At 34.3% G+C, this 11,809-nt stretch overlaps 1 protein-coding gene and 1 pseudogene across 1 annotated transcript; both read left to right on the forward strand.

Annotated features, from left to right (window-relative positions):
* Window positions 1-727: 727 nt before the first annotated feature.
* On the forward strand, window positions 728-7,153 carry LOC120191485 (annotated as a pseudogene).
* Window positions 7,154-9,121: 1,968 nt separating this feature from the next.
* LOC120191457 (midasin-like) lies at window positions 9,122-11,536 on the forward strand. The gene is made up of 7 exons (XM_039194405.1): window positions 9,122-9,226; window positions 9,492-9,614; window positions 9,679-9,806; window positions 10,070-10,154; window positions 10,598-10,872; window positions 10,972-11,175; window positions 11,307-11,536. The coding sequence occupies exons 1-7, from the start codon at window positions 9,122-9,124 to the stop codon at window positions 11,422-11,424; spliced, it is 1,038 nt and encodes a 345-aa protein (XP_039050336.1). The 3' UTR covers window positions 11,425-11,536.
* The last annotated feature ends 273 nt before the right edge of the window (window positions 11,537-11,809 follow it).

An 11,809-nucleotide genomic window follows, 5' to 3' on the forward strand; every position in this document is an offset into this window, starting at 1 on the left:
CTCCTGAAATGTTTCTGTGGGATCATTTTTATTTAATAAATCTTCTGGAAAATTATATTAATTGGTCATAGCTATTCTTGGAATTATCGTACTTAACTACAGTTCCTCTTGAGAGGATCCTCAAATTGCTTGCTTATTCTTGGTTTATGTTATTAACCTAGGAGAAAGTCACCTTTCTTTATAACTTTAATCATGAGCAACTTAAGCTTTGAATACTCTGTAGATTTACTAAATAAACAGTTGAAATCTCAAAAGGATGTAAATGATACCTTTATTCAATCTTGGAGGTTCAGTCATTTTCTTTTAGGTCAATACATTTAACATAAGTAATTTGCAGGCTTCTTAGAAGCTGATTTAGCTTCAGAAAATGGTATACCCTATTATACTTTCTTTATTACACTCTCCCCAATTATATTAGAGAGAAAAATGTGAATGGGAGAAAAAATGTTAACACGATTTTTTTTATGGGAAAGGAAATGTGGTGCTTCTTCTTTCACCCCTTGAAATAAAAAAAGTATGACTGCAAGTTGTGAAATCTCTTGCTAGTATCAGATGTTTTTTCCTAACACGGCTTGCAGAATCTTTCAACTTTTTTATTCTTCGCTTGCTTTCAAGAAATATAATATCTCCAAGGTTTTATATATAACAGTGGTTCTTGTTTTTTGTTTTGGGTAATGTGTATTTTCAGATAGGAAAGACAAAGATTTTCCTGAGAGCAGGGCAGATGGCAGAGTTGGATGCTAGGAGAGCAGAGGTTCTTGGAAATGCAGCCAGGACCATCCAACGGCAGATTCGTACGTATATTGCTCGCAAGGAATCATCTTATTGCGTGGAGCTGCTATCAGACTGCAGTCTTATTTGCAAGGTGTTTTTCTAACTCTATTAAGGTCTTCCTTCTTTCGTTTCTTGTTGCCTTATTATTGTAATTTATTCTTATTTGAGACAGATATGCCTCCATGGTTCTGACTTCTGAGCTTTTCAGTGTCTAGATGTGCTAGCTGTGTTTAAGAATCTTGGAGGAAAAATCTGTGACAACATTATTCTGATTGAGATGGATTTTTAGAACCGTTTGCAGTTTCATTGTGATTTCTTTTGGCTTTGTGAGTATGACAAATTTAGCATCTTTATGCTTGAGCATTGAAATTGTTGATGAATGAGGAAAAGCAGTCCAAGTTTCAAAATTGTGATAGGACAATAGCTAACTCTACTTTCTTTTTGATTGCAGTTAGCTTATCATTCCCTCTCATTTATAGGTCGGTTGCTTTTTATTTCATGGATCTGGCTTTCTGGTTTGATCTCCTCCCAATTTGTAGGTAATATGGCACGGAAAATATATGACGAGCTGAGGAGAAGCTGGGGCTTTGAAGATTCAGAAGAATTTCCGTCGACACAGACAGGAAATCATTTTTGATAACGAGGAAATCTGCAATTATTGCAGACAGGATTACGATCGATGATTGCCCGCAATGAGTTTAGGTTCAAGAAGCAAACTAAAGCTGCCATTATCATACAGGTGACATCTTTATCAAAACATAGAAGGAGACTGCACTCACATTTTGAAGTTCTACTATTAACATTCTGATCTTAAAAGGACATTAACTCTTTAGTTTGATAAGTTTATAATCTGTTGGTTCTTGTGTCCTGGTTTCTGCAGGCTCACTGGCGTTGCTACCACGCTTATTTATATTATAAGAGTCTTCAGAAGGCTGTATTAGTTTCACAGTGCTGGAGGTGCAGAGTTGCTAGAAGAGAGCTCAGAAAACTCAAAATGGTTTGCCTATTGCTGCTTAATATTGTTATATAACATGTGAAAATGTTAAGGCGCATATGCTTGCCTATCCATGCTAAACCCAATTTCTTTAATTTATTTAGGCTGCAAGGGAAACAGGAGCTCTGAAAGCAGCGAAAGACAAGCTAGAGAAGCGGGTGGAGGAACTTACTTGGCGTTTGCAACTTGAAAAGCGATTAAGGGTAGCGTAGTTATATTCTTACTTAGCAAAGCATTTATCTTTTTAAGTCCAATATTAAACCTTGGGCAGATTAATGCTGTAGATGGGTACTTCTAATAGTCTACTAGGTCTATGCTATGCTCATTTGAACTTAAATGCAGACTGATCTTGAGGAAGCAAAAACTCAAGAAATTGCAAAATTGCAAGATGTGTTGCATGAAATGCAATTACAAGTGGAAGAATTTAAATCTATGGCTATCAAGGAAAGAGAGGCAGCACGAAGAGCAATTGATGAAGCACCTCCAGTCGTCAAAGAAACCCCTGTTATTGTTCAAGATACAGAAAGATTAATTCCTTGACATCTGAAGTTGAGGAGTTGAAGGTACGTATATGTTCTTGTCAGAAGTGGCATATATTTTACCATAAATAGAATGTGGTTGTTCAATTCTGCAGTGGCTGAAAGATGATTTGAATTTTCAATTTTGTACTTCGAATAAAAAACGGATTATGCAAGTATTTGACGATCCTGTAGCACTAAGTATTTTTTTTATAAGAAGTGGAGGCCTCGTTAAAAACCTCCTTCATGATTAAAGGAACACCAATAGTGTTCCTTTATCAGCGGAAGGAGGAAAAGAATTTGAGAGGGCAATATTTTCTTTCATCGCGTCGGATTTTCTACTCATATGGAGCTTGCGTAGTTTTGCAGTGCTCAACTTGTTTAGCTCCAATGTATATATAGGTGTTTACTTATTCTTTCTTTAGACAATTTATGGATTGCCTTGATTTGTGTATGCACAAATTTATCTAGAATACAGGAACACAGTGGTTAAGTTTTGAAGGGGTTTATGCTTTACATGATGCTTGCTTGAAAAAATTGTTGCATAAACCTTTGGTGATTAAGGTAGGCATCCTGGCCTTGGTGTTGGATATTCATCTCTCGATTCTAATGAACAATTTTCTAATTTGTGCAGGCCCTGCTGCTGACTGAAAAGCAAACAGCTGAGGAGGCAAAGAAAGCTCATGCCATTGAGCTGGCCAATAAGGTGAACTTGACTAAGAAGCTTGAAGATGCTGGGAAGAAAGCAGATCAGCTTCAAGATTCAGTGCAGAGGTTTGTCACTGATACCATGATTTTGAAAATGAAATCCTTGGTTGATCACTACCCTTTCAGTAGGGTTAGTTATGATTACGTTGCTTGTTTATGGTGTCTCCAGAACTTCTCTTGCTATTATATTTGGGTAATCTGCAGCTATACATTTGTTCTCATGATAGTCCTTTTTCAATATTTATCAACTATATTTGGAGTTATTTTAATCTATGCATAGGTTACATTGTCGATTAGGTTGACTAAATATCTTTCGCTGCTAGCTCACACCGATAGTTTGCTTGTATAGCGGTTTATATACATAAATAAGATTGGATATGCTGCACAGCTTAATTCTTTTGCAACTTTTATTCTTCTCGTGTTCAGACTAGAAGAGAAGCTCTCTAATTTGGAATCAGAGAATCAGGTACTCCGTCAACAAGCACTCTCCATGTCTCCAACTGGCAGAGCTTTAGCAGCAAGACCCAAAACGACAATTTTTCAGGTACTGATCGCATTGAAGTTTTTTAGTTGAATGCCTTGTTTATTATGGAGGTTTAGTTGTGTGGTTTTTTGAAAATTCAGAGGACTCCTGAGAATGGTAATGTTGTGAATGAAGAAAGAAAGAAAGCTCTACCAAATCTGCAGTTGACAGCAACCGAGGAGAAGCCCCAAAAATCTCTTAATGAAAAGCAACAGGTCAGTTTTGAATATTATGAGAAAGATGCATACTTTTTTTTGGCCACTAGAAAGGTGCTGGCTTATTAACATAAAAAATGATCTTTATTAAAAGGTTTAGATTTTTTTTTGAGATGGTTTGTTGAACTACATTTAACAGCTTTCTTCTGATTGGTGCAGGAGAATCAGGAGCTTCTGATAAAGTGTATTTCTCAAGATTTAGGATTCTCTGGGGGCAAGCCAGTTGCTGCGTGCCTAATATATAAGTGCCTGCTCCATTGGAGATCATTTGAAGTTGATAGAACAAGTATTTTGATCGAATAATTCAAACCATTGGTGCATCAATAGAGGTGATTAACAAATCAGCAGTTATTTTTTGGCTGATCAATTTGATTTGGACTGATCACTTGGAAATTTTCAATGGGATAATTTATATAGTAGTAAATTTCTTGTGTTTTTATTATTTCTATATAAATACTCGTGTTTAAAATATCGCCTAACTCTAGGTACCGGATAATAATGACTTGTTATCTTATTGGTTATCAAATTCATCTGCTTTACTATTGCTGCTGCAACGTACACTCAAAGCAAGTGGTGCAGCAAGCCTAACTCCACAAAGGCGAAGATCGACATCAGCTTCTCTATTTGGAAGGATGTCTCAAGTAGGGATCTTTGTCACTTTAATTTTTAAGTATCTACACACCCTCAACCTGTGTTTTGTTGTGTTCTTTTTCTTGACTTAATCTCTTAGGGACTTCGAGGTTCTCCACAAAGTGCTGGTCTCTCATTTCTTAATGGTCGGCTGCTTGGTGGTCTTGATGACCTACGACAAGTTGAAGCAAAATATCCAGCTTTGCTTTTCAAACAGCAACTGACAGCCTTCCTTGAGAAGATATGGAATGATAAGGGACAATTTGAAAAAAGAGATATCCCAGTGCTTGCTTTATGTATTCAGGTATTATAGAGCAATTATTCCCAACTTTTTTAGCAGTTACAGCAATAGGAAAGAATAATTGAATTTGCTTCGTTTTGCATTCTAAAAAATTGAGACTTGAGTTTTTTATATGTCAAACTCGAGTTACTTTTTGTCCATTGATTGATCTATTTCTGCATTTTTTTATTCTGTAACTGGTTCTATTGTGGATTTTTTTTATCTAAACTACTACTCCTCACATATTATATTCCTTCTAATTAGCATATTTATTTAGAATTATTTATTTAGAATTAGAAGAAATCGTAGATATGTTTGAAGTTTGTTGTTTAAGGTAAAAATGACATCTTACAGTTCAAATAAATGGGTTTTTTACCCAACTCTGCTGCTTTGGTTGTAGGCATGTTAATGGTGTGTGTTGTTTAATACTTACTCTCTCCTCTTCCTAATGTACTTTTGCTCCCTATTCACATATGTTCCAATGCAGGCACCCAGAACTTCCCGGGCTAGCCTAGTGAAGGGACGTCCTCAAGCAAATGCTGTGGCGCAACAAGCTCTTATTGCTCACTGGCAAAGCATTGTGAAAATTTTGAACAATTATTTGAAGACAATGAGGGCCAATTATGTGAGTGAAGTTCCGAGATGCCTCAACCACAAGTGAATTGATTTCTGTTATGGCATAAATCTCTTTGCTTTCTTGACTCTGCAGGTTCCTTCATTCTTAATTTGCAAAGTGTTTACTCAGACGTTTTCATTCATTAATGTTCAATTGTTTAACAGGTAATTCCACTCAAAAAGTACCAAAACTTTGAGTTTCTACCTTTTTGTTCTTGACTGCTCTGACTTCTTATATCGAACTAGTTTTATCAAAATTTTTTTTGCAGCCTTCTTTTGCGGCGAGAATGTTGTTCGTTCAGCAATGGGGAGTATGTTAAAGCTGGGCTAGCTGAGCTGGAACAATGGTGCCACGATGCAACTGAGGAGGTAGCAACTGTACTCTTACAAATGATCTTAACCTCAATTTTTAACTGATATTCTAATAGAACAAATGTTGAATATCGGTTTTACATTTCAGTTTGCAGGCTCAGCCTGGGATGAGCTGAAGCATATTAGACAAGCTGTTGGCTTCCTGGTTCGTCTTTAATGCTACACTGATACTGTGGTGTTTACATTTGCATTTTTTCTAATCTCTCTTATTGACCTTTTTTCATTTTCATTTTATTTTTTTCAAAATAGGTCATACACCAGAAGCCTAAAAAGACCTTGAAAGAAATAACCGACGATCTTTGCCCGGTGAATTGCATATACACCTTTTGCACCTTCTAAAATCTCCTTTTCTCCCTTTGCTTCTCTGATTGCCCTTTTTCTTTTTTCAAATATCAGGTTCTTAGCATACAGCAGTTGTACAGGATAAGTACAATGTATTGGGATGACAAATATGGTACACACAGTGTATCTTCAGATGTAAGTTAAAACTGATAGTGTGCCCCCCCCCAACAAAAAAAAACACTCCTCTCTTCGTTACCTTTCAACTCTTTGCATTAACATGAAGGTGATACATGTTTTGGCAGTTGATTTCATTTTCCGATCTTCATACCATCATTTCTGGTTATCATAGACTCGCATGGAACCTTGCTTTATCTTATGAATTCCTGGTGGCTCTGATATGAACTTTGACTTACTAAGCTTATATAGCATTAATGAGTTTGATTGCATCATCGATTCCTTGCTTTTGTCTCTGTTTGTATAGATACGTCAACACGTCAAAACATCATCTTTTGCTAGTTACTGCTTCCTTTGTATTAAAGTTTAACCCAGGAATGTCCTCTAACTGCAGGTCATTGCGAGTATGAGAGTTATGATGACCGAGGACTCCAACAATGCTGTCAGCAGTTCATTCTTACTGGATGATGATTCGAGGTACAATTTATCATCACATTCAAAACTTACAAACATTTTCTTTGACATTATCCATTTGGTATAAATTGAACTATATACGCATTTCGCTCTTTTCTCTTGAAGCATACCATTCTCCATGGATGATATCTCCAAGTCGATGCAACAAATAGAGGTGGCTGAAATCGATCCGCCACCTTTGATTCGCGGACACTCTGGTTTCACATTCTTGTTACAACATTCTGAATGAAGGAAGCCATCCCTTTGCTCCCTTCGCTCTACTACTATTACGATATTTGCGCAAGCCTCATGATATATGTGCATACACTGTAACTATGGTTGGCTTTTTTCATACCAAATGCACCATATCCAGCGTCTTTCTTCTATAATAAGTTGGGTGTTTGTGCTGTAGGGTTAAGCTTTACGGTTGGGGTTCTAGGGTTTTATTTTTTAAATTTTTTCAAGTATTGTAATCTTTTATTCTTTGTCATTATTAGTATTTTATTTTTTTATTGTAACTTGGAAGCCAAAAAGAAGAAAAAAAGTGCCACTTTTTATAGGCCAATGAAATTTGTAAGTGTGTTATTTGATGTGAACAAACACATTTTAGTTGTTCTAAAAAAAACACCATTTAAGACTATTTTAGTTATTTTTCTTGGTGCAGATTTGTTTCCAATATTCGAGTAAACAATTTTTTTCAATATTTGTACTATATATTTTAGTTAAAATTTTAAAATTGATTCTTCATTATAATAGATTATTTTCAAATCTATAGATAATTTCAGAAACGGTATTTAGTTGTTAAATTTTCTTATACATGTGCTAATATTTTCTTAATGGGTAGTGATTAAAATAGAAATAAATGTAATGTTAGGTAAAAATTTGTTAAAAGAAATAGTGAAATGATCAAAATAAAATACGGGAATAGATGGGATATCAAATAGGTAGTTTACCGTAGAAATATTATGGTCTAAATCGTAAGATTAAGACATTGAGAAAAAAGTATTAGGTGTTTCTTGTATGAATTATGCATGGGTTCATATTTTATCTTCTGCATATTTTATTTAAATTTATTTCGATGTAGATTTGAATTTATTTTAATTTTCAATTTAATTATGTATTGTAGTTTTTTATTTTAATATAATAACTAAATTAATTAATTATGATTACATTTATAAATATTTCATATCTAAAAAAATAAAAAAGTTTTGTTAAGAAGAAAATAAGGGGTAAACTACACTAGTAATCACTAAACTTTTAATTCATTTTCATTATGGTCATTATAGTTAGTGTTGTTAAGAAATACCGACGTGACACATATTAAAAAAAATCTGATTTTATAAATTAATAACTCTCATAAAGCTCGATTTTTTATGAACAATGCGATTGTCAGGCAATCTCAATGATGAGAATGCTCAATTTAGATAAAAGATTAATATAGTTTAATTTCAAGCTAATCATACGATCGTCACTGACAAATCAAGTAATTTTAGCTTTTAGTTTCAATTGTGATATGAGGAGAATGAAAGATTTTTCAATGAAAGAAAGAAAAAGAAAAAGAAAGGGAAAAAAGAGTAATAGTTTGGTACGTGATCTTATCGATAGAAAAACTATTGAATGACAATATAAATAATTATGAAAGGAGGTGATAATATGATAAAACCTTATGATTCACCATCATAACTGTCAGATCAACTTGAAACTAAACTATGTTAATCTTTTGATCAAACAATTCCATTTCACCATTCAATTGATCGATTACCGTTTGTTCATTAGAAAATAAACCTTTATGGTAGCTAACTATTTGGAAAACTATGATATTTTAGGAAGAAGTCTTTAATGTGTCGTGTTAGCATTTCTTATTGACAACTAATACAATGTTCGTAATGAAAACAAATTTAAATTTTAATGATTGCAATACAAGTTTTACAAGTTCAATGACCAAAGTGAAAGCACTCTAGAAGTTTAGTGACTACCAACATAGTTTACCCTAAAATAAAATATAATTTTTCACATATTTCTATTTTTTACAATTATTTCTTAGAAATATTTAAAAAAATACCTAAGATAAATCTTATTTACAATTTAAGGGCCAAATTAGATATTATCCATTAATTTTAATAAGCCCTTAAAAAATTAAAGATATTTAACGTTGTGATGACCATTTGTAACGAATTCAAAATTTAATGTCCATTTTGAAATTGTTTAAATTTTAATGCCTATTTTGTAACGTTTTTAAGTTTAATGTCCAAACAATAATCGTAAAATAGTTTAATGACCTTAGTTTTGAATTTGACCGAAAACAAAGTAATACTAATAAAATAAAATCTATATAACAACGTATCTTCTTTTTGAAAAACCCTAAACCCTGGAGAGAATAGCTGAAGGAGGTGGCAAAGCAAAGAAGGAACCAACTGAAAGAAACACTTCTTGTTTTGATTTTCCTTTTCCTTTTAATTCTTTTAGTGTTATTTTGCAGGTTTAAACGAGTCGCTTCCGAGTGATATATCTCTTGTTGGATTTAAAAGCTTAGTGTTTTTAATCAATACACCAATCATTTCTGTTTTATTTCAGAAGAGTTAAATGTCTATAGACGGTAATTTTAACATTGAATCCTCACTCGAGTGGTTTCTTGCTCGCTGCCCTAAGGTTGGACGTGTTCAGAGGTTCAAGTCTCTTGCGGAAAAGGTATTTATTTGTTTTTTATTTCACTTTTTTTTTCGTATTTGGTGGTGGGAGATGATGGTTTTATACTGGAAAGACAAGAAAAGAAAGATGAAAACTATTGTGTATTGCAAATTTCTTTTTCCCGTTAAATTTTCATTTTTTTGGTAATTGTTGGCTTTAATATTCTCAAATTATGAGATTTTGTATTGTTCTTTTTGTTATTTTGGATAGTTGGTTTATATTTGGACTCATTTTCTAATTTTAATTTTGTTGGGACCTGGGACAGGGACGCCTGGTGACTGAAGAAGAAGTAGTGAGCTCTGTGGCAGAGTTACTTCTGCATCCTAAATATACGATTCCATTGATTGGGTGTTTTCGTCCAATAGCACAGAGAGTAGTGGACAAAACTGTGACTTTGTTAAGGCTTGTACCGAGTTTGAGATCAAATTTAGCTGTTAGTGTTACTGAATCAGGATATTGACGATGAAGAAGTTATTAATGTCATTGAGTTTCATATTCAACATGGGAGGGGATTGGATCTTCATGAACTTGCTTGCCTAGCCTTCTGCCGTGCCCTTGATTTGGCTCCTTTTTTGTTGGGGTAAATTTATGTTTTGTATTTATTCTCTGCCTTAAGCCTGTTCATAAAATAACTTGAGGCAAGCTGTACTTTGCAACTAAATCTAATCTAGCCGTTTATATTCTACTTGGACAACCCGAGTTTGGTTGTCTTCATTCACGGTTGAAATGGTTTTTGTATGAGATTTCACATGGATATGAATTTACTCTTTACTCTATATACATCATTACAGGATTTATTTGTTGCAATACTTGAAAGTAAGACTTCTCTTATCTCTGAATCAGGTCTGTATTAAATTACTTCAAATTTGCTCCTCCTCCATTTGAGCGCATTTTGACGAAAGAGAATATTCTAGAGCTATCTTCAAAGGTATATTTAACCTTAATTTATTTCTCATAGAGCTAGGCAAAATTTTTATTTCCTTCAACATATATGGCTAAGTTATCATGAATGCAACATTGATGGTTGGATGCTTGACAACTTTGTGTTAATTATAAGGTAAAACCCAAATTGTTAAATTTGGAGATAAAGGTGTGGTCAGGGGTTATGTCTTGATCAATATTTTCCACAGCATTATATTTACATCCATTTTATATGGTGAATCTGCTTTGGGTGGGGTCGTTTTAAAGTTGATTCTACATATTGCTTTATATACTCTAAAAAGTATCTAATGGAGAAATCTTTTTGAAATGAAATCCTACTAAATAATACTCTTTTTTCATGTCCTTGTATCATTCTAGAAGATAAGAAGTTAACGGTTTTGTTCTGCTTCCCATTGACTATGTGCCTTGTCTTCTTTTTTTCCTAATCAGGTTACTACTTATTACTTGCATGTCGTGCAGACATCTTATCGCCTTTTGGTTCTGGAAACCAATGTTTTCTCTAAATTTTGGGATTGGTCATGTTTCTTGGACTTCATAAGGGAGCTTGTAAATCTTGACCAAGACAATGATATCAAGTTTGAGGAGGATATCTCAGACATAAGATGGTTTGGTATACGAATACTATCTGTAATCTTGAATATGAATGACAGAGTTATCGCAAAGTTTGGTGCCGGGGCTGCAGAAGCACATTCTTGTTTTTTGCGGTTTGTTTATCTTTATAATAAGACAAAGTTCAAATAGTTAATAGACAACTGGCATGTTTTGTGTTTTTTTTGGTTGAATCTTGTTTCAACTCCTTTCAGATGGGAAGAATTCTGCCAAGATACAGCTATTGAGAAGGCCGGTGCATATATTGGAACCTTTGAACAAAATAAGCCAGCTTCTGAAGATATTGAACTTTGTTTCAGTAAAGAAAATTACCTTCAATCTTACGGCCTTGGGTCTTTTACATCATCACAGTTTCATGAAACTGAGCCACCTTTAAGAAGTCGGAGGCTGGTAGAGTGGTATGTGACATTGGCCTGAAATCATTGGAGAATTGGGTTAATAGATCGTATATATATTTGTTTTTGCAGTGATATTGAGCACATAGTTGCTTGTGGCTTTAGCATTTTTCTTGCTTCCTTTTGTTATTCAGGGATAATAAAGTAGCTGCAATACCTTTTGTCATGACATCTAGATCAAAGCGAAGTTTTGAGATGGTGCTGTTGGCAGTCAGTCAAAAGTGGCTTGTTCTTCTGTATGGCATGACATAGGGGGATGTTAGAAGAAGGTGGGGAACATTATCTGAAAAGAAGTCTGACTTCTTTGCCCAATACTAATGGGGTGTCAGACAAATTTGAATTTGAATTAAATCCCAGTGGGGATTATGCGCGCCTTGGGATGCGAGAGGTCAGTAAATCAAAATAAGGTTCAGAATATGTTTGAATTAATTGCAGAAGAAAGAAATGTACCATTAGAAGAAGAAATAGAGGGGGGTCAGGAAGATGACCGTATTGTTCTTGGTAGGCTCGTAGAAGGAACACTGATGCAAGCGGAAAACAGTGAAGTCATTGTGAAGTCTTCTAAGCGGTTGAATCGAGGATTTCCTGTTCCTACATGTTTGTCAATTAGAAGTGCCCCTGATGGTAGAAGGGGAAG

This window comes from Hibiscus syriacus, unplaced genomic scaffold, assembly GCF_006381635.1.
Source record: "Hibiscus syriacus cultivar Baekdansim isolate YM2019G1 unplaced genomic scaffold, ASM638163v2 tig00004122_pilon, whole genome shotgun sequence".
In the NCBI taxonomy this organism is placed as follows: Eukaryota; Viridiplantae; Streptophyta; class Magnoliopsida; order Malvales; family Malvaceae; genus Hibiscus; species Hibiscus syriacus.

Coding starts and splice junctions, on each gene's coding strand:
- LOC120191457 (XM_039194405.1), top strand. CDS start 9,122: ATGTCTATAGACGGTAATTTTAACATTGAATCCTCACTCGAGTGGTTT. Junction 9,227..9,491: donor TCAAGTCTCTTGCGGAAAAG/GTATTTATTTGT, acceptor GACCTGGGACAG/GGACGCCTGGTGACTGAAGA. Junction 9,807..10,069: donor TTGGCTCCTTTTTTGTTGGG/GTAAATTTATGT, acceptor TCTCTGAATCAG/GTCTGTATTAAATTACTTCA.